This window comes from Carcharhinus amblyrhynchos, chromosome 10 (assembly GCF_965287045.1).
Source record: "Carcharhinus amblyrhynchos chromosome 10, sCarAmb.v2.hapA, whole genome shotgun sequence".
Taxonomy (NCBI): Eukaryota; Metazoa; Chordata; class Chondrichthyes; order Carcharhiniformes; family Carcharhinidae; genus Carcharhinus; species Carcharhinus amblyrhynchos.
The window spans coordinates 105,220,458-105,247,982 of NC_137333.1; the positions used below are offsets into that span (position 1 = coordinate 105,220,458).

At 49.0% G+C, this 27,525-nt stretch overlaps 1 protein-coding gene across 1 annotated transcript in view; it reads left to right on the forward strand.

Moving 5' to 3' along the window:
• The first annotated feature begins 466 nt into the window (after positions 1 to 466).
• The window catches only part of clpb (ClpB family mitochondrial disaggregase), a 107,795-nt gene continuing 80,736 nt past the window's right edge, over positions 467 to 27,525 (forward strand). Inside the window, exons 1-4 of the mRNA XM_080197713.1 lie at positions 467 to 1,104; positions 5,648 to 5,699; positions 19,122 to 19,208; positions 24,249 to 24,352. Coding sequence (XP_080053839.1) covers positions 516 to 1,104; positions 5,648 to 5,699; positions 19,122 to 19,208; positions 24,249 to 24,352 — 832 coding nt within the window. The 5' untranslated portion in view covers positions 467 to 515. The remainder of the gene's footprint in view (positions 1,105 to 5,647; positions 5,700 to 19,121; positions 19,209 to 24,248; positions 24,353 to 27,525) is intronic.

Genomic DNA, 27,525 nt, shown 5'->3' on the forward strand with positions numbered 1-27,525 from the left:
CCTGTGTTGACCCCAGTCCAATGCTCCCTTTTTCTTTGTCCTGATGTAATTTGAGTTTATTTACTTGGTTTGACCCGAAAGACCCCCACCCCCCACCCCAGTCCAACGCTGGCATCTCCACATCATGACTACCAGTGCAGCAGGCCAAGGAAGGACATATGGGTATAAGAGCAAAGTGCCATGTTAAAATAGGACGTAACCAAGGTTGTTGCCATGCTTGGGGGCTGAGTGAAGGTGTTCCACAAAGCAGTCCCAGTCTGCCTTTAGTCTCCCCAATATAGAGGGGAACTACAACTCCCAGCATGCACCTGTTACCAAAGATCTGCGCATGCGTACCGCACTGACTCCAGGATATTGTAGTGCCCACGGAGTGGCCGGAAGTGACGATCACAGGCCGGAAACTACAACTCCCGGGGTACCCCGGGCAGGCGGCGACTGTGACGTCTTTTCCACCCGGCCGTAAAGTGAGAGTGCTTCGGGCCTGTGGGAAATTTCAGCTGTGTCTTTACGGCACGATGGCGCTTTCCAGGGAGACGGGCCGCTCCCTGGTAACCCACTATCTCCGGACCCGCTGGATTTTGAGCGGAGTCGGTCGGCGGCTGCCGTCCGCGCTGCTGAGGGAACAGGGCCGCGATACTGCGGCAATCGGATCCACGGTGACAAGGGGGCGGTGGCTATGGAGCGCCAGCCCGACCTGGGAGACAGCTTGTGCTGGGCTGCAGTCCCGGACTCCCGCCGCGGGGAGTCCCTGCATGCCGACCTCTGAGTTGCAGTCCCGGACTCCCGCCGCGGGGAACCGCTCCCTCCCGCCTTCCGAACTGCAGTCCCGGCCTCCCACCGCGGGGAGACGCTCCTTCCTCGTCTCCGGCCTGCAGTTCCGGCCTCCCACCGCGGAGAGCCGCTGCTGGTTGATGCAGTTCCCCGGGCAGGCCAGTGGGTGTCGCTGTGAGCCAGGGGCTGGGTTGCAGTTGGAGGCTGTGGCCACGGGGAGGCGATCACAGCAGGGGCAGGATCAGGGAGAATGGACACTGGGAACCTCTGCCAGTCTCTTTACCCTGGCAGCTGCCCTCACTTATTGCTACAGCAGAACATCGGGGTCAGATGGTGAGTAGTCGCACCGTAACACGGTAAGGTGGCGTGGGCATGGGATGCTGTTTGGATGAAGGGGATATGATAACTTCCTGAACCAACCCAACTCTGTGAATCATTCCAATCAGGTCCCCAACCTTCCCACTGGAACTATCAGCATTTCCAAGAGGAAATGGAGAAATAAAAACAAAATACTGTGGATGCTGGAAATCTGAAATTAAAAACAGAAGGTGCTGGAAAGACCCAGTGACCCTGACAGCATCTGTGGAGAGAGGAACGGAGTTAATGTTTTGTGTTGGTTTGATTCTTCCTCAGAGATAAAGAGAGGTGGAACTTGGAGCTCTGCAAATCCCTTGTTGGACAACACCTGGAGTTGTTGTTAACGTATCTTCATACCCGTATACAAATGGAATGTTGGCCTTTATCGCGAGAGGGTTGGCGTATAAAAGCAGGGAGGTCTTGCTGCAATTGTACAAGCTACTGGTGAGGCCACAACTGGAGTACTGTGTGCAGTTTTGGTCTTATTTGCGAAAGGATATATTGGTCTTGGAGGGAGTGCAGAGAAGGTTCACCAGGCTGATACCGGAGGTGAAGGGGTTTAGCTTATGAGGAGAGACTGAGCCTGTACTCACTAGAGTTTAGAAGGCGGGTGGGGGATCTTATAGAGACATATAAGATAATGAAGGGGCTGGATAGTGTAGAGGTAGAGAGATTCTTTCCGATTAGAATGGAAACCAGAACTAGAGAGCACAGCCTCAAAATTAGGGGGAGTCAATTTAGAACAGAGTTGAGGAGGAACTTCTCCCAGAGGATAGTGAATCTTTGGAATTCTCTGCCCATTAAAGCAGTGGAGGCTACCTCGTTAAATATGTTTAAGTCACAAGTAGATAGATCAATCTGATCAATAAGGGAATTAAGGGTTATGGGGGGGAAAGTGGAACTGAACCACTATCTGATCAGCCATGATCTTATTGAAAGGCGGGGCAGGCTTGAGGGGCTAGATGGCCTACTCCAGCTCCTATTTCTTATACTGTGTTTGTTTCCTTTGGGAATAGTGGGAGGAGGGTTTCCAAGCTGATAGTACATTGAACAGCCTTGAACTCTTTGATTTGCTTCATTATTGTCACATATATTATCATAAAAGTATTGTTTCTTGCACAATATACAGACAAAGCATACCGATCATGGAGAAGGAAAGGTGAGAGTGCAGAATGTTGTGTTACAGTCATAGCTAGGGTGTAGAGAAACTTAGTGCGAGGTAGGTCCATTCAAAACTCTGACAGCAGCAGGGAAGAAACTATTCTTGAGTCAGTTGGTACTTTTGTATCTTACTCCCATCGGAAGAAGGTGGAAGAAAGAATGTCCGGGGTCCATGGGGTCCTTTATGACGCTGGCTGCATTGCTTCAGAGAGCAGTGGATCAGATCCTGCAGGGGGGTCCGGTGCTATCTGACATCCCAGTCACTGGAAAAGATGAAGAGGCAACCATTTTAAAAACCATTACATAACCCTTTGTGCCAGAACAAGAAGTGGAAGTGGTTGGGTCAAAGCAATAACGCTTTCATAGACTCCCTACAGTGCAGAATGAGGCCATTCAACCCATTGGGCCTGTACTGACTCTCCAGGAGAGCATCCCACCCAGGCAGTCCTTGAGGTTTGGATTCCCTGGCGATTGATAAGCAACAACGGACCTCAATTCATCTCTGAAGAGTTAGAAATTCTCTTGAAAGAGGATGGTATCCAACATATTGAGGCTGCACCGTACCACCCTGTTACAAACTGATCATGGCTGATCTTTTCGTGGACTCAGCTCCACTTATCTGCCCACTCACCAACACCCTTAATTCCTTTACTGTTCAAAAATCACCATTGCGGATGCCAGAGCAGCTTTCTTGAAGGTCAACCCACGGAAAGCGACTGGCTCGTATGGGGAACCTGGATGTGCAGTCAGATCCTGTGGATCTTTCTTTACAACAATCTGAGATCCCTATCTGCTTTAAGAAGGCAACTGTCATCCCGGTACCTAAGCAAAACCAAGCACCGTGCCTTAATAACTATCGTCTGGTGGTTCTGACATCCATCATAGTGAAGTGCTTTGAAAGGTTAGTCATGGCACGAATCAATTCCAGTCTCCCGCAGTACGTGGATCCACTACAGTTTGCCTATCGCCGCAACAGGTCCACAGCAGACGCCATCTCCCTGGCCCAGAACTCAACCCTGGAACACCCAGATAACAAGGACATCCGTGTCAGACTTGTATTTATTGACTACAGCTCAGCCTTCAACCCTATTAATCATATGAAACTCATCTCCAAACTCCGTGGTCTGGGCCTCGGCCCCTCCCTCTGTGACTGGATCCTGAACTTCCGAACTCACAGACCACAATCAGTAAGGATCGGCAACAACACCTCCTCCACGATCACCCTCAACACCAGTGCTCCACAGGGCTGTGTTCTCAGCCCTCTACTATACTCCTTATACACCTCTGACTGTGTGGCCAAATTCCCCTCCAATTCGATTTTCAGGTTTGCTGACGACACCACCGTAGTGGGTCGGATCTCAAACAATGAGACAGAGTACAGGAATGAGATAGAGAATCTGGTGAACTGGTGCAGCCACAATAATCTCTCCCTCAATGTCAACAAAACGAAAGAGATTGTTATTGACTTCAGGAAGTGTAAAGGAGAACATGCCCCTGTCCAAAGTAGAAAGGATCGAGAGCTTCAGGTTTTTAGCTGTCCAGATCACTAACAACCTGTCCTGGTGCCTCCCATGCTGATACTGTAGTTAAGAAAGCCCCACCAACTCCTCTACTTTCTCACAAGACTAAGACAATTTGACATGTCAACTGCAATTCTCACCAACTTTTACAGATGCTCCATAGAAAGCATTCTTTCTGGTTGTATCACAGCTTGGTATGGGCTCCTGCTCTGCCCAAGATCGCAAGGAACAACAAAAGATCATGAATGTAGCCCAATCCATCACCCAAACCAGCCTCCCATCCACTGACTCTGTCTACACTTCCCGCTGCCTCTGAAAAGCAGCCGGCATAATTAAGGATCCCACACTCCCCGGACATTCTCTCTTCCATCGGGAAAACGATGCAAAAGTCTGAGGTCACGTGCTAACTGACTCAAGAACAGCTTCTTCCCTGCTGCTGTCGGACTTTTGTATGGACCGACCTTGCATTAAGTTGATCTTTCTCTACACCCTCGCTGTGACTATAATACTAAATTCTGCACTCTGTCTTTTCCTTCTCTATGAACGGTATGTTTTGGTACACAAGAAATAATACTTTTTGCTGTATACCAATACGTGAAACAATTAATAAACAAATCAAAAATCTATCTTGTTTTAAAAACATTCAATGAGGTAGCCTCAACTGCTTCACTGGGCAGGGAATTCCACAGATCCGAAGGGCCTGTATTGTGCTGTAGTTTTTCTATGTTTCTATGATTCGCAATCCTTTGTGTGAAGAAGTTCCTTCTCAACTCAGTCGTAAATCTGTTCCTCCTTATTTTGAGGCTATGGTTCCCTAGTTCCAGTTTTGCCCGCCAGTGGAAACAGCTTCCCTGCTTCTATCTTAACTATTCCTTTCATAATCTTATCTCTTTCTATAAGATCTCCCCTCATTCTTCTGAATGCCATTGAGTATCGCCCCAGTCCACTCACTCTCTCCTCATAAGCCAACCTTCTCAACTCCGGAATCACCCTAGCGAATCCTCTCTGCACCCCCTCCAGTGCCAGTATATCCTTTCTCAAGTAAGGAGACCAAAACTGTACACAGTACTCCAGGTGTGGCCTCACCAGCACCTTATACAGCTGCAACATAACCTCGCTGTTTTTAAACTCCATCCCTCTCGCAATGAAGGACAAATTTTCATCTGCCGCCTAAATTACCTGCTGCACCTGCAAACCAACTCCTTGTGATTCCTGCACAAGGACACCTATCAACCGTTCTGAGAGCGATGGCCTCCAGATTATTGATTTATTGTTTATTGGACATTGTTTACGTTATATTTGTTTGCATTTCTTGGGGGGTGTTCAGTTTAAAGGTGGAGGAGATGTTCTGTATTAATCTGGATTCTATCAGCTGACCTGGCCACTGTGTTACCGTATCTATCCATTCTGGGATTGGCACAGCGGGTTAGCGCTGCTGCCTCACAGCGCCAGGGACTCCGATTTGATGCCAGCTCGGGTCACTGTCTGTGTGGAGTCTGCACGTTTGCCCCTTGTCTGCATGGGTTTCCTCCCACTGTCCGAAAGACATGGTAGTTAGATGAATTGGCCATGCTAAATTCTCCCTCAGTGTATCTGAGCAGGTGCCGGAGTGTGGCGATGAGGGGATTTTCACAGTAACTTCATTGCGGTGTAAATGTAAGCCTATTTGCAACACTATAAATAATCTTTAAAAACTCATTGCTTTATGTTGCATTGTGGAGTTGATAATCCTGATGGATTTGGGTCTCCTGTGGCCCAGTAGTTTCAGTAATTAGGTCTGGGAGGGATCCTCCTATTGAAGATGTGGTGTGACTGACTCACAGTTGTTTTATTCCCAGGTCAGGCGCTGTTGGAAGCTGCCCGCTTGAACAACACATCCGAGGTCAGCAGGTAGGCAGAGCGCTCTGTTTCTAAACACTTACAAAACACACGAGCCTCAAACAAAGGACAATGTCATTAATAACACACTGACACACACCAGCTCTGACCTGGTTGGATCATGAAACAAAATAGGGAGCACGGTGGCTAGCACTGCTGCCTCACAGCACAGAGACCCAGGTTCAGTTCCCGTCTGTGCAGAGGCTGCACATTCTCCCCATGTCTGCGTGGGTTTCCTCCAGGTGTTCTGGTTTTCTCCACAATCCGAAAGACATGCTGGTTAGATACATTGGCCGTGCTAAATTCTCCCTCAGTGTACCTGAACAGGCGCCGGAGCGTGGCGACTAGAGGATTATCACGGTAACTTCATTGCAGTGTTAATGTAAGCCTACTTGTGTCACTAATAAATAATCTTTAAAATATCTTGATCTCCAGTGCCTATCTCATTTCTCACTACAGCAATGTCCTTTTTTTATGAGCGAAGTTACACCACCACCTTTCCCTTTCAGTCTGTCCTTCCGAAGTATTGAGTACCCTTGGATATTCAGCTCCCAGACCTGGCCTCCTTGTAACCGTGTCTCAGTAATCATCACCGAATCATATCCACTTGCCTCTATTTGCTGTTAACTCATTAATTTTATTCTAAATATCAGGTGCATTCAGATACAAAGCTTTTAAGTTTGTCCTTTTTAAGTTTATTAATTTTCTCTACTCTTAGAATCATAGAATCCCTGCAGTGCAAAAGGAGGCCATTCGGCCCATTGAGTCCGCACCGATAACAATCCCCCCCAGTCCCTGTCCCCATCATCCACCCATAACCCCTGCAAGCCCCTGACACTAAGGGACAATTTAGCATGGCCAATCAATCAATCCAACCCACATATATTTGGACTGCAGAAGAAAACCGGAGCACCTGGAGGAAACCCACACAGACATGGGGAGGATGTGCCAACTCTGCACAGACAGTGACCCGAGGCTGGAATCGAACCCAGGTCCATGGAGCTGTGAGGCAGCAGGGCTAACCACCATACTGCTCTGTTGTACGATTCGCTGGCGTAAAGTGACATTCACATGCTATGTCCCTTCCTTTCATCATCTGGTAACAATTCGCCTCATCACTAACCTGTGCTCCTACCTTCCGGTTGAAGATGATCCCCATGCAGTCCCCACTGTGGACACCAGGGGACAGTACGTCCACTGACCATTGGCGCTGTGATCAGCTGACATTGACTGGTCCCCAAACAATCTGTGGAGGAATTTCTGACCTCCCCCAGCCCCCTCCCCACCCCAGACGCTTGCCAAATTAAAGCCTTTACCTCAGTAAAAATGATCAACTTGCCTTTCTAAAGCAGAAGCTAACATCACAAGAGCAAGAGGAGGCCATTCGGCCCCTCAGGCCTACTCTGCCATTCAGTAACATCATGGCTGATCTGATTGTGGCCTGTCTCCACTTTCCTGTCTCTCCCCCATAACCCTCGACCCCCTCCCCCCGAAAACTCTGTCTAATGCGGCCTTGAATATACCCAGTGACCCACAGCCCCCACTGCTCTCGGGGGGGGGGGAGGGGGAGAGGGAGAGAGAGAGAGAGAATTCCAAACACTAACCTTCCTCTGAGAGAAGAAATTCCTCCTCATTGCTGTCTTCAACAGGAGACCTCTTATCTTTAAACTGTGCCCCCTGGTTCTAGATTCCCCCACGAGGGGGAAGCCTCCTCTCAGCATCCACCCTGTGAAACCCCCTCAGAATCCGATGTTTCAATAAGATCCCCTCTCATTCTTCTAAACTCCAACGAGTCTGGGCCCAACCTGCTCAACCTTTCCTCACAAGACAACCCCCTTCACCCCAGGAATCAGCCTGGTGAACCTTCTCTGAGCTGTGTCCAATGAAAGCATGTCCCTCCTTGAATCAGGCAATCAAAGCTGTACACAGTTTGTGGGACATGGGCCTCGCTGGCTGGCCAGCATGTATTGCCCATCCCTAGTTGCCCTCAGGGGGCAATTGAGAGTCAGCCACATTGCTGTGAATCTGGAGTCTCGTGTAGGCCAGACCAGGTAAGGATGGCAGATTTCCTTCCCTGGCGGACATTAGTGACAAAGATGGGTTTTTCTGACAATCAGCAATGGTTTTGTGATGATCAGTAGATCCTTAATTCCAGATAATTTTTTTATTGAATTCAAATTCCACTACTTGTCGTGGCAGAATTCGAAGCCAGGTCCCCAGAACATTAACTGAGTTTCTGAATAAATAGTGTAGCGATAATATAACTGGGCCATCACCTCCCCTTTATGGTCTCACCAACAGTTGATTGACAAGACTTGGCTCCCCTTGCAATTAAGGCCAACATTTGCCTTCCTTACTTGCTGGATCTGCATGCTGCCAATTTTTTCCCACTTTCCTAACCGATCTGTACTACTTTGCAGATCCTTTGTATCCTCCACGCAGCTTACTTTCCTACCTGTCTTTGTATTATTGGCAAATTTGTCTATAATACAGTCCATCCCTTCATCTGAGACATTGATATTGATTGTGGATAGTTGAGTTGAGTGAGAACATCCTGAGGTGTTCTGTATGTACTGTTATTGACCAGAGTTTGATACAAAGCTACATGATGAGATCAGATGACCAAAAGTTTGGCCGATGACGTCAGTTTTAGGAAGGGAGGAGAGAAAAGGGGAAAGGTTTGGAGAGAGTAATTTCGGAGTCTGGGGCTCGTACCCAACAGCCTGGTCCCCAGTAAAATTGGGGAGGGTCAGAACGCAGGAATTGGCGGTGATCGGGGATCTGAGTTGTTGAACTCAGCTGAGGAGTTAGGGAATTTGGGACAAGCCTGGTTCAACTCTCCAGGATGCAGTTACTAACTAAGCCATCAGGGGGAGGTGTTGCTACATGTCTGGTTTGCTTTCTCCCTCCTCTGACTGGGACAAGTAGCACCGTCACCAAGTGTCGGTTCTTGTTGCTTTCCTCCTGAACACAGCACCCTCTAACCCCAAACTCGCACACGTATATGTGTGTGTGTCATGCTTTGTGATCCTTCCATCAATAGGACCTATGCTGCCCAGAGCCCTCATGATTTTAAACCTTAAGAGGGAAGAAGCCATAGATGAAGAAGTGCAGAAGGAAATGGCAGAGCGGTGCCAGCGCTATCTTATTGTCGGGGCCTTTATTTATCGTGGAATCCCCACAGTGCAGGAGGAGGCTGTTCAGCACACCAAGTCTGCACCAACCACTGTCCCATCCAGGACTCATCCCCGCCAATCTCCCTGACACTAAGGGGCAATTTATCATGGCCAGTCCACCTAACCAGCACATCTTTCGACTGTGGGAGGAAACCGGAGCACCCGGAGGAAACCCACGCAGACACGGGGAGAACGTGCAGACTCCGCACAGACAGTGACCCGAGCCGGGAATCGAACCCGGGTCCCTGGCGCTGTGGGGCAGCAGTGCTAACCCACTGTGCCGCCCCCACTTCAGAGAGTAATGTGTAAAGGGCAGAGAGGACAAGACTTCCTGAAGCATATTCAGGAGAAATTTCTCTCTCGGAAACTTCCAGTCCACACAGAAGGGTGACACTGTTAGATCAGGTTCTAGGGAGTGACGTGGGCATTGCCAGGGTGCCAGGCTGGCACTGCTCAAGGTGTACACCCCCCTGACCCCGACTTCCCGGGGAGGCCTCGATGGCTGCTGGTGGGGGAACCATACATGACCCTCGCTGGTCCCGTTGTTCAAAAAAGATAGTAGGGATAACCCTGGGAATTATAGACCGGTGAGTTTGACGTCGGTGGTAGGGAAGTTAATGGAAAAAATACTTAGGGGTAGGATGTATGAGCATTTGGAGCGTTGCGATCTGATTAGGGATACGCAACATGGCTTTGTTAGAGGGAGGTCTTGCCTTACGAATCTGGTGGAATTCTTTGAGGAGGTGACAAAAACGGTTGACGATGGGAGAGCCGTTGATGTCATCTATATGGATTTCAGTAAGGCGTTTGACAAGGTCCCTCATGGTAGGCTGGTAGAAAAGGTTAAGGCGCATGGGATACGAGGCCAGGTAGCGAGGTGGATTGAGAACTGGCTGGGAAATAGGAGACAGAAGGGCTCAGTACTGGGACCTCTCCTCTTTGTAGTCTACATAAATGACTTGGAAGAGGGCGTAGGTGGTGTGATCAGCAAGTTTGCTGATGACACCAAGATGGCAGGGTTGGCGGGTACGGAACTGGATTGTCAGGTGATACAACAGGATATAGATAGGTTGGTGCAGTGGGCAGATAGGTGGCAGATGGCATTTAATCCTGACAAATGCGAGGTGATGCATTTTGGACGGAATAATGCAGAGAGGAGCTATGTGATAAAAGGTAGGCCGATTAGGAGTATAGACATACAGAGGGACCTGGGAGTGCAGGTTCACAAATCCATGAAGGTTGCGTCACAAGTGGAGAAGGTTGTTAGGAAGGCTTATGGGATGTTAGCCTTTATAGGAAGGGGCTTAGAGTATAAAAGCTGCCGTCTAATGCTTCAGTTGTACAGAACGTTGGTTAGACCGCATTTGGAGTACTGCGTCCAGTTCTGGTCACCTTACTACCGGAAGGATGTGGAGTCTCTGGAAAGGGTGCAGAGGAGGTTTACCAGGATGTTGCCTGGCATGGGGGGACTGGGTTACGAGGAGAGATTGAAGAAACTGGGACTATTCTCCTTGGAAAGACGGAGATTGAGAGGGGACATGATAGAAGTATATAAGATACTGAAGGGAATAGATAGAGTTAATAGTGAGAGACTGCTCCCTAGACTGGGTACGAACACGAGAGGTCATCATTTAAGGGTGAGGGGGGAGAGGTATAATTTGGATGTGAGAAGAAGGTTCTTTACGCAGAGAGTTGTGGGGGTCTGGAACGCGCTACCGAGTAGGGTGGTGGAGGCAGGAACGTTGGACTCGTTTAAGATGCAGTTAGATAGGCACATGAGTGAAACGAGAATGGAGGGATATGGTAGGGGCTATTAAATAGGGTTAAACCTCGGGAGACACCGGAAGGGCAGGCTGTAAGATTAATATTTTTGTCTTTATTCCACAGGTGGAGGTCCACCTCGTGTCAAGCGAGGGGCATGCACACGGCGGGTCGTGCGTGGGCTGCTCTTGGAAGTCCAGGAGTGGCCTAGTACTTCATGTTGGTGTGTGTGCTTGATCCTGGACCGATAGACGGGCTCCACAACAGCTCAGTGACTAGCACTGCTGGCTGTGCAGACACATGGATTTGGGCCTGTGTCTGTGGGAGTTTGCGCATTCTCCCTGTGGTTGCGTGGGTTTCCTCCGGGCGCTCCGGTTTCCTCCCACACCCCAAAGATGTGCTCTTAGGCTAATCGGTTTTTACCAAATTGACACTATTTCTTCCCTGAATCTGACTGAGTAGGGTTCCATTCGTAGACATGCAGGGTAGAATAGGTGTAGGGCGATGCGGCGGCGCGGGCTCGTTGGGCCGAAGGGCCTGTTTCCCGTGCTGGGTTGTTCTTTGTTCTTTGTAAAACCTTCCCCAGTGAGGCCTTGGAAGCAAGTGAGCCTGGACGATAGCATCCCAGCCTTGCTAATTCTATTTAAATGAGCATTTACATAGAGACTTGTAAAATTCTAACAGGACTAGACAGGGTAGATGCAGGGAGGATGTTCCCGATGGTGGGGGGAGTCCAGAACCAGGGGGTCACAGTCTGAGGATTGGGGGTAGACCATTTAGGACGGAGATAAGGAGACATTTCTTCACCCAAAGAGCGGTGAGCCTGTGGAATTCATTCCCACAGGAAGTAGTTGTGAAAAGCGAGAAATCGGGCACTAATCAGGTTTGTTGGTTCTCTCTCGATCTTACCAGCTCACCCCGCCCACCAGCTGTTGGGGCACAATGATAAGCTTGTCCCCACTGACTCTCAGACACACACACACACACACACACACACACACACAAGCATACACACACTGTCACACTCTGATGCACGCAGACCCTCGCGTACAGGTTTTCGAATGTTCACGTACCCTTGCTGTCTCACCGCTGTCTGTCTGCTCCAAGGGTTTCTGTGTTGCTTGAACTGACCCGGCTCCAACCCCAGTTTGTGCTGGGACCCGGACTGAAGGAAGGGAATCTTCCCATCGAGTCTTCCTCTGCTCCATCAACTTCCATCTTCCCTTGAGTCCCTATTTCCCTCTTCCAAGGAAAGTACCTGTTGATGGGACCACCCCACACTCACTATCCCGAGTAGCCACTCTCTCTGTGCGTGATCAGACCCTGAGTGTTGACGCATGTTACAGTCGAGGCAGCTCTTGAATCGTAGAATGCTGCAACATGGGAAATGGCCATTCGGCCCATTGTAGCTGTGATGGTTTTTTAAAAGATCAATCCAATTTGTTGCAGTTTCAGAGCCTCTCGCACTCTTGCAGCCCTGCACACCTTTCTGCCTCTGATCTATACTAGAATCCCTTTTTAAAAGTTATTATTGAATCTATTTCCACTGCCCTGTCAAGCAGCACATTCCAGATTAGAACTCGCAGTGTGAAATATGTTCCCCTCATCTCCCCCTTACGCTCTATTCCTGATGATTTTATATCCGTGCTCTGTGGTGACTGACCCACTTCAGGATAATGAACTCAGCACGTTCACAGCCAGCCGTGTCTGAAACTCTGCCAGCCCTTCACCCGCCCATCCTGAAACCCCACCACAGACTCACCTGGCCGGTCTCTCATCCCCCAGAAGCTGCAGCTCACCCGGACCTCTGCTGCCTGTATCCAAACTCAAACCTGCCGACCTGTATGCGGGGTGGCACAGGGACACAATGGTTAGCACCGCTGTCTCACAGTGCCGGGGACCCGGGTTCGATTCCTGGCTTGGGTCATTGTCTGTGTGGAGTTTGCACACTCTCCCCATGTCTGCGTGGGTTTCCTCCGGGTGCCCTGATTTCCTCACACAGTAAAAAGTCTGACAACACCAGGTTTTAGTCCAACCAATTTATTTGATAATACTCACAAGCTTTCGAGGTTTCCCTCTTCGTCAGGTGAATGGAGAGTTCTGGCCAGAACTCTCCATTCACCTGATGAAGAGGGAAACCTCGAAAGCTTGTGAGTATTATCAAATAAATCGGTTGGACTAAAACCTGGTGTTGTCAGACTTTTTACTGTGTTTACGCCAGTCCAACGCCGGCATACCCACATCATTCCTCACACAGTGCAGGTTAGGGTGCATTGGCCATGCTAAATTCTCCCTCAGTGTACCCGAACAGGCTCCTGAGTGTGGCAACGAGGGGAATTTCACAGTAACTTCATTACAGTGTTTATGTAAACTTACTTGTGACACTAATAAATAAACTTTAAAAAAACGTAGAGTTAAAAGGTAATCACATTGATTCTAACTGAGGACAATTGTTGTAAAAAAAAAACCCTTCTGGTTCACTGATATCCTTTAGGGAAGGAAATCTGCCATCTTTACACGGTCTGGCCTACATGTGACTCCAGACCCACAGCAATGTGGTTGATTAATAACTGCCCTCGAGGGTGTTTAGGGACAAATAACAAATGGTGCCCAGCCAGAGACTCCCACGTTCCCTGAAAAGGAATCCAGAGGGAGAGAGTTGAGGAATAGCCAAGCTACCAGGGGAGTATTTGATGCAAATAGTTTAGAGGAGTTTAAGGGGAAGGTAGAAGGCAGTAGAGGCTTATAGTGACGGAGTTAACTGGGAGAAGGGTCAAGTGGAACATAAACGATGCTGTTGGGCTGAGTGGCCTTTTACTTGCGATATATTTTGATGTAAATTCTTATCTGATTCAGTGCATTACTGAGCTGTGTGCAGTCTTACTGGCACCCAGTAAACGATCCAGTGTGTATTTTTGTGTGTGCGTCATCCACTGTCACCCTGCCTGTCTGCTTCTTAGCCTCTGTCCATTAGTTCGTGAGAAACAGAAGCAGAATTTGGCCATTTGGCCCATCATGTCTGCCCTGCCATGGCTGGTATGCTCCTCATCCCCATTCTCCTGCCTTCTCTCCATAACCTTTCAACCCATTCCCAATTAGAAATCTGTCTAACTCCTCCTTAGATTTACTCACTGTCCCAGCATCCACTACACTGTCGGTTAGTGAATTCCACAGATTCACAACCCTTTGGGAGAAGTAGTTTCTCCTCAACTCTGTTTTAAATTTACTGTCCCTTATCCTAAGACTGTGACCTCTCGTCCTAGAATGTCCCACAAGAGGAAGCATCCGCTCCATGTCTACTTTATCCAGACCTTTCATTATCTGTACCTCAATTTGATCTCCCCTCATTCTTCTAAATTCCAGAGAGTGTTGGTCTAAACTGTTCAATCTCTCTTCACACAACAAACCCCTCGTCTCTGCAACCGTGACTCTGTCTACGCCTCCCGCTGCCTCGGCAAAGCAGCCAGCATAATTAAGGACCCCACGCACCCCAGACATTCTCTCTTCCAACTTCTTCCATTGGGAAAAAGATACAAAAGTCTGAGGTCCCGTACCAACCGACTCAAGGACAGCTTACATAAGAACATAAGAACATAAGAAATAGGAGCAGGAGTCGGCCATCTAGCCCTTCGAGCCTGCCCCGCCATTCAATAAGATCATGGCCGATCTGTTGTGGCTCAGTTCCACTTTCCCGCCCTCTCCCCATTCTTCCCTGCTGCTGTCAGACTTTTGAATGGACCTACCTCGCATTAAGTTGATCTTTCTCTACATCCTTGCTATGACTGTAACACTACATTCTACACTCTCTCCTTTCCTTCTCTATGAACGGTATGTTTTGTCTGCACAAGAAGCAATACTTTTCACTGTATGTTAATACATGTGACAATAATAAATCAAATCAAAGTCAGATCTATCTAGTGAACCTCCTCTGAACTGCCTCCAATACCACTACATCTTTCCTCAAGTAAGGAGACCAAAACTGTGCACAATACTCCAGGTGCTGCCTCACCAATGCCTTGTATAGTTACAGCAACACTTCCTTCCCTTTATATTCTATTCCTTTAGCTATAAATGCCAGCGTTCCATTTGCTTTCTTTATTATGTCTGAATGTGTTATCCTCACTCAGTATCTGGAAGTGGGGATGTTGTACGGAGGATTGTGAAGTGGTGACTAGCTCAGCGTACCTGACCCAGAGCCCCAGTAATGTCAGCTTAATGCTGTGGAAATCTGTAAGTTACACAGAGCTCACACAGACCCGGGCTTTGTGAAGGGCTCCCGGGAGCGGGCCACCTATTAAAACAGTAACAGATTGAAACTCGTTGCCAAACAGTGAACGCAGCAGTCGGATGGCAACAGTCTCCCATTGTCGGACCTCGTGTGTGTGTGTGGGTGCGGAGAGGATAAAACAAAAACGGTTTGAGTTACTCGTCCTTAAGCGGCTGCCGGAGGTCCACCTGTCGAGACGGACAAACTGACCCGCGCTCGGAACCAAGGACACGGGGGGAGGGTGGGAGGGGGTTATTGGTGGAGGCTGAGCCCAAACTCAAACAGAGCCTCTGGCATCTCGTGGCTTTAGACTGATGTCTCGCAGTCACTCACCCAGAACATTGGGCCAGGTGGAGTGTAAACGTAGGAAACATCTGTCAGGAGGTCGGGATTGAGAAGCAGGATTGAGCAGTTTAAAACTGGAAATTAAAAATGAGAGTAGTACGATCGATGCTTTTACACGTTTAAAACGTACTACTTATTTCCATTGCAGTACTGACTCGGAGCCTGGATCCCCGTTAGCTAATGACTGATCTGTATCTGCCGAGTATAGTCATTGATACTCCAAACCACCAATAATCCAGCAGTCACGCGTCTTTCTGTACCCCCCCCCCCCCCCCCAAAAAGCCATTTCACTGATATTTGGCAGAGGGAGTTCCACATTTCCACACCTCTTTGTGTAAAGAAGTGTGGCACGGTAACACACTACTTAGCACTGCTGCTTCACAGCGCCGGGGACTCGGGTTCAATTCCTGGCTTGGGTCACTGTCTGTGTGGAGTCTGCATGTTCCCCCCGTGTCTGCGTGGGTTTCCCCCGGCTGCTCCGGTTTCCTCCCAGAGTCCGAAGATGTGCAGGTTAGGTGGATCGGCCGTGCTAAATTGCTCCTTAATGTCAGGACGACTAGCTAGTGTAAACGCATGGTGCTGTGGAGTAGGCCCTGGGTGGGATTGTGATTGGTGCAGATCAATGGGCCAAATGGCCGCCTCCTGCACTGTAGGATTCTGAAGACCAAAAAGACAAAAGAAATTGCGTTTCAGTACCACTTTTCTCAACCTCAGGCTGTGCTTCTCTTGAGCAGGGGAGATGATGCTGTGGTAATGTCTCTGGACCGATATTCCAAAAGCTCAGGCTGTTACCATGGGGTAAATCTGGCAGCTGGCAGAATTTGAATTCAATTAATAAATCTGCAATTGAAAGCTAGTCTCCGTAATGGTGACGGTGAAATTGATAGTTTGAAAACCCATCTGGTTCATTAATGTCCTCCAGGGAAAGAAATCTACTGTCCTGACCCGGTCTGGCCTACATGTGACTCCAGAGTCACAGCAATGTGGTTGACTCTGAAATGGCCAAGTGAGACACTCAGTTAAAGGGCAATTAGAGATGAGTAATAATCATTGAATCCCTATAGTACAGAAGGAGGCCATTCGGCCCCAGTCCGTACCGATCACAGTCCCACCCAGGGCCTATTCCATAGCACCATGCATTTACCCTAGCTAGTCCTCCTGACGTTAAGGGGCAATTTACACATATATGTGTAATAGCACATACTTACTCTGCTAATCCCCCACACACTAGGCTCAATTTAGCATGGCCAATCAACCTAACCCGTACATCTTTGGACTGTGGGACAAAATCGGAGCACCCAGAGAGAAAACACGCAGACGCGGGGAGAACGTGCAGACTCCGCACAGACAGTGACCCGAGGCTGGAATTGAACCTGGGTCCCTGGCACTGTGAGGCAGCAGTGCTGCACAGGCCCAGCCCACGGCACCCACGCCCCATGAAATAGTGAAAAGAAAACAGCTAACTATTTTTGCAATGTGTCCACTGTTGTGATGTAAAAATGCAGCAGCCAAGGTTGTGCACAGCAAGCTCCCAAAAACAACATTGTCCAGTGGCACTGGCTGGGAGATGAATATTGGCCAGATATCAGGGAGGACCCCCTTCTGCCCTTGGAAATAGTGGGAGCTTCATCTACCAGAGAAGTTAAGAGGGTCTTTAGCTGAATGACTTCTCTGGAAGACAGCACCCCCAACCGTGCAGCATTCCCTCAGTGTGGCACTGGGAGTGTCAGCTTAGATTTTGTGCTCAGCTATGAGGAATGGGACTGCTAACTGCTGTGGGATGGTGTCATCATTTAGTATTTTGGAATGCTATTTTCCTGCCATCGAGAATGGGGTTCCTCCAACCCTTCCCTGTGGCGCTAACCACCAAATATCAGCAGGACTATTGACTGTGTGTGGATGTTGTAGCTCATTGGTCCATTGGTCCTATCCTCCCCTTGCTACAAGGTGTCTTTCTGCGTGGCTCCCACCATTCCATTCCATTTGCCAATTAGGCGCAGGTCCCTCTTGCCACAATCTGCCTATCTCGCAGCATGACCTCTTATATACTGGCCCTGCCGCATTTCCTGGAGTTAAAGAATCCACAAGGCCTTTCCAGATCCCGGCTGATCTTGGATAGCGAGGGTGACGGGGAGCGGGGTCAGGAGGAGTCAGAGCTAGTGGGAAATTGCCTTTCATCTCCGAGGGGTGGAAGTTATATTCCAGCAGCACAGATCTCTGGGCAAGACCTGGAGTAAATGGGACATTTTTGAGTTGGCAAGTTGTAATCAGTGGAGTGTCAGATGGGTACGTACTTGGGCCTCAATTATTTACATCTTATCTGGATAGACACACAGACAGGGAACAGGGAGATATAAACGGTTGGTCTAGATAGGACAACGTGATTGGGATAGGCTTGGAGGGCTGAAGGGCCTGTTCTTGTGCTGTGCTGTTCTTTGTTCTTTAACTGAGTTCATTCCTGGGCACCCCACCTGGGGAGGGAAGTCTTTGATGGGGTGCAATGTAGATTCACCAGAATGGTACTGGGGATGAAGGGGTTAACCCTGTAAGCTCCATATCATTCTGGTCAATTGATGTGCCTGCTTGTAGTGTTACAATAGGATACACCAGATGTATGGAGGGACGTTTTAAATCTTTCTGGGTATCTTTGACTCAAGTAGCTGCCCCCATGTAACAGTATCACTTAACACACAGAATCCACAGCAGAGGACAGATGGGTTCCATCTGTTTTTGGTTTGGGACAGGTTATGTCCGTCACAGGTAACCAGCCACCTCAGCTGATTTGACATTGCTGAGAATGACTGGGGTACGACACCCCTGTGTACAGTCTAATTCACTCTGACACTCCCACTATATCGTTTAATGTGTAATGCTCCCTCTGTGATACCTGAACTCCAGTTCCGGCCTCTTGTGCACCCACTGATTGCCGTTACTCCATCATTGGCCACCGTGCCTCCAGCTGCCTGAGCCCTAAGCTCTGGGATTCCCTCCCTAAACCTCTCTGCCCCTTCTCTCCCTTTAAAAATACTCCTTCAATCTGATCTCTCTGACCAGGCTTTGGGTACCTGTGTGAATGTCTCCTTTTGTGAATTCTATCCAATTACGCTGTTGTCCAGCACATTTGGGATGGTTCGTTACATTAAAGGTGCAATGCAAATACAGGTTGGTTTTCAAAATACATGGTATTTGGAGGGGATAAAAAGAAGTGTTTCCAGTGGCTTAAGATGATCAAAGGACACAGATTTACGATGAAAAGAACCAGGGCCGTTCGGCCCATCAGCTCTGCACTGACCACAATCCTACCCCAGTCCCATTGTTGTAATCCCACCTGTTACCTGACACTAAGGGGCAATTTAGCATGGCCAATCAATTTAACCAACACATCTTTGGAGTGCAGGAGGAAACCAGAACACCCAGAGGAAACCCACACAGACACAGGGAGAACGTGCAGACTCCACACAGACAGTGACCCATGGCCAGAATTGAACCTGGGTTCCTGGCACTGTGAGGCAGCAGTGCTAAGTACTGTGCCACTGTGTGTTATTAGGATCTGGGATACGTTCTGAATGAAGGCGGTGGGAACAGATTTACTCAATAACTTTCAAAAAGGAATTGGGTGAGTCCTCGCGGGGAAAAATTAGCGGGGCCATGAGAAAAAGAGTCAGAGCGATAGGACCAATTGGATGTTACTTTCATTGAGCTAGCAGAGACAGGATGGACCGAAAGTACCATTCAGTAGTGGGATCTGTAGTCACATTCTCTACGTTCTGAATCCAGTATCTGGGACATTTCCAGTAGGTAAGGATGATGGTGGGGGAGGGTGGAAGGGTAATTTAGTTGTGCGTGAGTTGCTGTGCTGATCTTGTTACATGGCGTCTCCTGCAGGTTGCTGTCTGCTGGTGTCCCTGCTTCATATCGGCACAAGTTGGGTTGGACCCCACTGATGGTCGCAGCTATGAACAAGAACCACAGGTAGGTGCTTCCGTCAACTAAAGACAAGGTACTCGACTTCTCCTCCATTGTGAGTACCTTACTGCAGCCTCTGGGTTCAGGCCGTGGGCCCTGAGTGGGATTCTGGGGATAGGGCAGGGCTGTGGGCTTGGATGGGATGCTGTACCAGAGAGTCGGTGCAGAAAGCCTCTTTCTGCATTGTAGGGATCCTGTGGTATAAAGTTTAGCTCCCACTAACCTGCAGACACCTCACAATGCTTTTAATGGCTGCTCTCAATGTTTAGACCCATGGTTTCACATTTAGCTTCAGTTTCCACCTGTATGCTCCATCTCACCTCCAATTCTCTCAATGCTTATGGGCTGGGGTGTGAGTTGGGAACGAGGGAGGTGGTGGGGATTGGATTGGTGATGGGGGGGGCGTTGGGGACAGTGAGATGGGAGTTTTCAGGGTGGAGATGAGGGGTTCGAGGGGTGCAGATGGGGGAGTTCAAGAGGAGCTTAAAGTTTTAGAATTTATTTATTAGTGTCACCAGTAGACTTACATTAACACTGCAATGAAGTTACTGTGACAATCCCCCAGTCACCACACTTCAGAGCCTGTTTGGGTACACTGAGGGAGAATTTAGCATGGCCAATCCGCCGAACCAGCACGTCTTTCAGACTGTGGGAGGAAACCGGAGCACCCGGAGGAAACCCACGCAGACACGGGGAGAATGTGCAGACTCCGCACAGACAGTGACCCAAGCTGGGAATCGAACCCAGGTCCCTGGCGCTGTGAGGCAACAGTGCTAACCCACTGTGCCGCCAGCGAGGTGGGGATGGTGGAGTTGAGAAAGGGGAATGGGGATGAGGGGGGGGTAGGGATGTGGGGGTTTGGCGAGGGGGGGGTGGGGGACGGGGTTGGCGGGAATTGTGTAACTGTTTCCACTTTGATGTAAAATTTCAAATTGTGAGGCTCTGGGAAGCTGGCTCTCTGGTCCGACTGACCCCGGAGATGGGAGAATCCTAAACCAGCCCCCTCCAGTTCATAAAGCAAAGCCTTGGATGGTTCAGGAGATCAGCAGTAGATCAGGAGACTAAAGAAGCAGTGTCCCCCTCTCGACAGACAAAGTTCAAGCACGTGCACTCAGCCGCTGAGTGCTGGCAGTGTCTGACCCTCTGTTATTTAATTTAGTTTTTGATGTTCTTCGGTTGCTATCTCCTCAGATTCTGTGTGTGTGTGGAAGCTCTTTGCTTCCGCAGAAAAATCAGCCTTTGATGGCTCCTGTGAAAAAGCTCAGCAGACGAGGGTGTTTGGCAGAGTGCGGGGGTCGGAGGGAGGGGGGCACCTTTGGTGGTTATGGGCCACACACTGGGCTGAGGGGACACGTCCCGCTTCACGTCGCTTTGAAGTCCAAGCGAGTCTGTTTGCGATTCAAGAGAGCGAGAGAGAGAGTTGGACAGAGCGAGAGAAAAGTCTGGAGGCCGAGAGGATAAGAAAACAGCCTTTGGTCTTTTCCTTTCTTTCCGAAAGGAGAGAGCGAGAGCAGGGACACAATGAGCAGCAGTGAAGTGTGACTGTTGTCCTTTCTTGCAGCTGGCTGTTGGAATTTAGCAGATTCGGAGCTGAGGGACTGAGTGGGAGATTCCGAGTTTGACCTCGGATTGACTCCTGGTCGCAACCCCCCACCTCCCGGATTTTCCCTGGTCTCCCGGATTTTCCCCGGTCGCGCCCCCTTCCCAGATTTTCCCCAGTCACGCCCCCTTCCCAGATTTTCCCCGGTTGCTCCCACGCCTCCGGGATTTTCCCTGGCCGCCCCCGCCTCCGGGATCTTCTCTGGTCGCCCATTCCCAGTTTCTGCAGTAACTGCTTTGACAAATACATTTGTTTTATTTTCAAACTTAAATGAGGAACAGGTGGACAAAGGGAACGAGTTGTGTTTGAGTTTTTTAGTTTGGAATTCGGAAATAAACTCTGCAAAATGTTGAAAACCAGCAGCAAATATTTGGTAAAAGAGAGGGGGGGAGTGTATAAGGTGTTGCGTTATATTTTTGAGTACTTGATGCCTCTAAGTGACAATGCCTACAGGTTACATTCCCTGTCGTGGTCTCGATACTCGGTTAACGGTGCAGGGAAATTTAAGGTTGGTGATTTGCGAGTTTCAGTTTACTGTCAAATAAAATGCTGGTTTGAGTTAAACTGTCAGATTGTCATTCAGTAAAACACCCACTGCTTCTCTAATGAATGTCCCTTTAAGGAACATTCTGGTCGCCCCCGCCTCCGGGATTTGGTCTGGATCATCCGCCTCTGGTCCTCATCACTGGGATATGGGCAAAACACAGACAATTGGGCCTAGCATAGGGATTTCTAAAAAAGGGCGGCATGGACAAGTTGGGCCGAAGGGCCTGTTTCCATGCTGTAAACCTCCTTGCTCTATCTATGAACGTCAAATCTGACCTACATGTGACTCCAGGCCCTGAGTTATCAGTGTGGACCTTCTGCAGTGGCTGCTCAGTCATATCAAGCCAGCAATTCCCAAACTCGGGAATCTCCTCAAGCCCCACAACACTCTGAAGTATCCCCACTCCTCTAATCTCAGCCTCTTGAGCATCCTCTATTTTAATGGCACCATCATCGGTCTCGCTCCATGCTAAACTTCTCTGTTTCCTCCTTTGAAATGCTGTTTAGAGTCTTGCAGTTTGACAAGCCTTTGACCGTGTATTGGAATATCTCCTTCTGTCAAATCATGGTTTAGAAAACCCCTGATTTATTTATTTCTCCTGTCACAGGAAGTGGGCATTACTGGCTGGGCCAGTACCTGTTACCCATCTCCAATTGCCCCGGAACTGAGTGTTTCACTTGGCCATTTCACAGGGCCAGTTAAGATTCAAAGAAAGATCTGGGGATCCTCTCCGGAGGCTGATCTGATCTTTGTCAATGTCGCCAAGAAAGCCATACGATCCAAATCATTATCCCACTCCTGTTTGTGGGAGCTTACTATGCACAAATTATCTTCCAAGTTTCCTGTTTTGCAACAGAAACTCTGCTTCAAAAGCATGTCTGTGAAGCCCTTTTGGATGTGCTGTGGTTGTAATGGGCGCTATAGCAATGCAGGTCTTTTCTTGTGACAGTCTTGCCAGGCCATGATTCAGCCACACCAGCCACTCGTCATCCTTTTCAGCAGATGTTTATTTGATGTTGGGCTCTTGTTCCTGATCCAGGCCATTGCTGGCGGTTTGATGTGATGCCTCGGATGTTTACCTAGCTGTCCAGCGGCCCCACTGCTCAGGGAAAAGCCACGTCCATATTTAATTGACCCATCGCACGTTCTGTTTCCCAGCGGCCTAGCCTTTGTGTGTGTGTCCAAGGAGCCTCTCGGGGATCAGTAATCGCCCTGGTTCACCACACATGACCACCCCGTTTACTGCTGTTATTTTCAGAACTCGGTAAGATCCACCCTGCTCCCCCCCCCCCCTTGCACCAAGCTCCCTGGCAAGCCTGGTTTCAATTCCCATTCCTAAGTTTAACGGTCTGAAAGGCTGACACCCTCGACTTTTACCGGAACAATCTGTATTCTACAGGCTCTCTGTACTCCCTCTGACCCTTTCTGTATCTGATTCTCATTCCTTCTCACATTTTCCTCTCTCTCTCTGTCTCTGGTTCTCTCTTTCTATCTCTCTCACTGTCTCTCTCTCCTAGTAGCTCCTATTGTCTCTCTCTTTCTCTCTCTCTCTTTCTCCCCCCACCTCTCTCTCTCCCTTTCCTCCGTCTCTCTCTCTCTCTCCCCTGTCTACCCCCATATCTCTCTTTCTCCCTCTTCGCCCCATCCCTCTGTCTCTGAGAATTTTTCAGAGGGTTGTTCGTCTTTGAAATTCACGCACACACATGCGTGCACACACACGCACGCGCACACACACGCACGCACACGCACGCACGCACACACACACACACACACACACACAGTTAGATCAGCCATGATCTTACTGACTAACAGAGAAGCTAGAGGGGCTGAATGGCCTACTTGTATTTATGGGACGTTGGTTCATGAGATGTCCCTGAGGACAGTTAAGAGCCATTGCTGTGGCTCTGGAGTCACAGGTAGGCCCAGACCAGGTAAGATATTTGATTTCCTTCCCGAAAGGACATTAGTGAACCAGATGGGTTTTTACAACAATCAATAATGTTTTGTTTTAAATTGAATTCAAATTTCACCATCCTCCCTGGCGGGATTCGAACCCAGGCTCCCAGAACATGACCCCAGGTCTCCAGATTCCTAGCCCAGTAACCATACCACATCGGCACCACCTCCCCTATTCGTGCTCCAGTTTCCTATGGTCTTATGTTGACACGAGTTCTGGATTTTCACATGACAATTTGAGCATTTAAATTCAGCCTCAGAAATTATGGAAATAAAGAAGCAGTCTCGCTAGAACACGTCAGATTGTTGTGAGAAACCGACTTATGGAAGGAAGCCTACCCTCCTTACCTAATCCTGTGACTCCAATCCCACATCACGTTCTGGAGATTGACTTGTGGAAATGCTCAGGGCCACAGGCCTTACTGTCACGTATCTCAACTGGTGGTCATTGCTGTTCATCCATCACCTCTCGATTCACTGACCCCCAACAGACCCCACCCTGGCACACCTCAATTTAAAAATTCCCATCCGTGTTTTCAGATCCCTCCATGCCCTTGCCCTTCCCCCTCCCCTTCTCTCTCTCTCTCTCTAATCTGCCCCACCCCTACAACCCTCTGCGTTCCTCCAAATCTGGCCACTTGAGCGTTGATGATTTTTATGGTTCCGCCATCCTTCATCAGGTGAGCCCTGAGCCTGCTCCCCTAAGCACTCACCTGATGAAGGAGCAGCACTCTGAAAGCTCGTGATTCCAAATAAACCCATTGGACTTTAACCTGGTGGTGTGAGACTTCTTACTGTCTCCTCCTGAAGACACTTACCTCTTTACTCACCTATGCTCAAATTTGCTTCTGTGTCTTGGTGCCGCGGTTTGATACTCTGGGTGTGAAAGCTGCTATATAAATGCATGTTGTTGCTGACCAATGTCTGTTTGTTTTATTCTCAGTGTGGTGAAGGTCCTCTTAGCAGCTGGTGCGGACCCCAACCTCGGAGATGCATTCAGTAATGTGTATGAGATGTCGAGGGAGAAGCGCATCCATTCTCTGGAAGGTATACATTACCCTGCACTACGCAGCAAAGTCAGACTGCTTGTATCCTAACATGTACCAAATCCTGTTCCCCTATCACCAATGTACTTGCTGATCTACATTGTCTCCCAGTCTGGGAGCACCACGATTTTAAAATTCTCATCCTTGCTTTCAAATCTCTCCATGGTCTCTGCAACCTCCTCCAGCCATACAACTCTCCCAGATCTCTGCACTCCTCTAATTCTAGTCTCTCAACCATCCCCGATTTTAATCGCTTCGCCTTTGGTGGCCTGTCTACAACCACCAGAATCCAAGCTAGCGCAGTGGCGCAGCAGTTAACACTGCAGCCCCATTGTGCCAGGGACCCGGGTTCAATTCCGGGCTCGGGTCACTGTCTGTGTGGAGTTTGCACGTTCTCCCCGTGTCTGCGTGGGTTTCCTCCGGGTGCTCTGGTTTCCTTCTACAGTCCAAAGATGTGTAAGTTCGGTTAATTGGCCGTGCTAAGTTGCCCCTTAGCAGCAGGGGATTACAAAGAACAAAGAAAATTACAGCACAGGAACAGGCCCTTCGGCCCTCCAAGCCTGCACCAACCATGCTGCCCAACTGAACCAAAACCCCCTACCTTTCCAGGGATGGTATCCCTCTATTCCCAGCCTATTCACGTACTTGTCAAGAAGCCACTTAAAAGTCACTACCATATCCGCTTCCACTACCTCCCCCAGCAACAGGTTTCAGGCACCCATTACTCTGAAAAAACATCTGCCTCGTACATCTCCTTTAAACCTTGCCCCTCACATCTTAAACCTGAGCACCCTAGTAATTGACTCTTCCACCCTGGGAAAACGCTTCTGACTATCCACTCTGTCCACGCCTCTCATAACCTTGTAGACTTATATTAGGTCTCCCCTCAACCTCCATCATTCCTGTGAGAACAAACCAAGTCTCTCCAACCTCTCCTCATAGCTAATGTCCTCCATACCAGGCAACATTCTGGTAAATCTTTTCTCTACCCTCTCCAAAGCCTCCACATCCTTCTGGTAGTGTGGCGACCAGAATTGAACACTATATTCCAAGTGCAGCCTCATTAAGGTCCTATCAAGCTGCAACATGACTTGCCAATTTTTAAACTCAGTGCCCAGCTGATGAAGGCAAGCATGCCGTGTGCCTTCTTGACTACCTTCTCCACCTACATTGCCACTTTCAGTGACCTGTGTACCTGTACACCCAGATCCCTCTGCCTACCAATACTCTTAAGGGTCCTGCCATTTACTGTACAGTTCCTATCTGTATTAGACCTTCCAAAATGCATCACCTCACATTTGTCCGGATTAAACTCCATCTGCCATCTCTTCATCCAACTCTCCAACTGATTTATATCCCACTGTATCTTCTGATGGTCCTCATCGCTATCCACAAATCCACCAACCTTTGTGTCATCCGCAAACCTACTAATCATTAGCAGGGTAAAAACGTGGGGTTATGAGGATAAGACCTGGGTGGGATTGTGGTCAGTACAGACTCGATGGGCCGAATGGCCTCTTTCTGCCCTGTAGGGATTCTAAGCCCTTAATGCCAAGCTTATGAACATCTCCCCATCTCCCCTTTAAGACCCTGCTTAAAACCCACCTCTTTGACCCAGCGTTTAGTCACTGGCCCTAATGTCTCCTTATGTGGCTCTGTCAAATTATATTGAAGGCACAACATCAATGCAAATTTTTATTGTTTCTTGTTCCAAGATTTCAAAACAGTCAAAAAAAAATTTCACCTGCTGGATGCTGAGAAGCGTGGAATTCTCTCCAGTGCTGTGATGATGTTGAGTGTTAGCTTAAATGTATGAGTCACATCTCAGTGACCCCACTGCTTCAGACCCACCCCACAGGCTTGACAATTAAATCCAGCTCAGTACTGAGGGAGTGCTGTGCTGTCACAAAATTGTTACAGTGCAGAAAGAGGCCATTCAGCTGATCATATCCGTGCCAGCTCTCCAAATGAGCAGTTCACCCAGTGCCTTTCCTCCACCTTCTCCCCACAGAATTGCCAGGGTACATTTTGTTGACAAAAAGCAGGACAAATCCAACCCAGGCAGTTACCACCCAATCAGCCAGCTCTCCATCATCTGCAATGTGATGGAAGATGTCTGCAGTTTGGAATGATGGTGGGGGGGGGAAGTCTTGACCTGAACAGGTGCCGGAGTGTGGCGACTAGGGGAATTTCTCAGTAACTTCATCGCAGTGTTAACATAAGCCTTACTTTAAATTCTAACAGGACTAAACGGCGTAGATGCAGAAAGAATGTTCCTGAGGGCGGGTTTGTCCAGGGGTCACAGTCTGAGGATACGGGCTTACTGTTTTAGAATCATGGAATAGAATCCCGACAGTGCAGAAGGTGGCTATTTGGCCCATCAAGTCTGCATCGACTCTCTGACAGCATCTGATCCAGGCCCTCTCCCCCATCTTATCCCCATAACCCCACATACTTACCCCACCAATCCCCCTAACCTGCACGTCTTGGGACACTAAGGGGCATTTAGCCAATCCGCCTCATCCGCACATCTTTGGACTGTGGGAAGAAACCGGAGCACCCGGAGGAAACCCACGCAGACACGGGGTGGACGTGCAAACTCCACACAGACAGTGACCCAAGGCCAGAATTGAACCCAGGTCCCTGGCGCTGTCAGGCAGCAGTGCTAACCACTCGTGCCGCCCCTTTAGGACCGAAAGGAGGAGGAATTTCTTCACCCAGAGAGCGGTGAGCCTGTGGGATTCTCTACCACAGAAAGTAATTGAGGCCAAAACATTGTACATTTTTAAAATGGAGTTAGATAAAACGTTTAGAGATCAAAGGATATGGGTGGAAGGTGGGAACAGCCTACTGAGTTGGACGATCTGCTATCATCATAATGAGTTACGGGGCAGGCTCGAAGGGCCGAATGGCGTATCACAGAGTCCCTTTGAGCTGAAGGATGACGATAAGAAGCCTTATTGCAGGAAATTCTTTTTATTCATTTTGTGGGACATGGGTGTCGCTGGCTGGCCAGCATTTACTGCCCATCCCTAGTTGCCCTTTGAACTGAGTGTGTTGCTCGGCCATTTCAGAGGGCAGTTGAGAGTCAACCGCATTGCTGTGGATCTGGAGTCACATGTAGGCCAGACCGGGTGAGGATGGCAGATTTCCTCCGTGAAGGACATTCGGAGC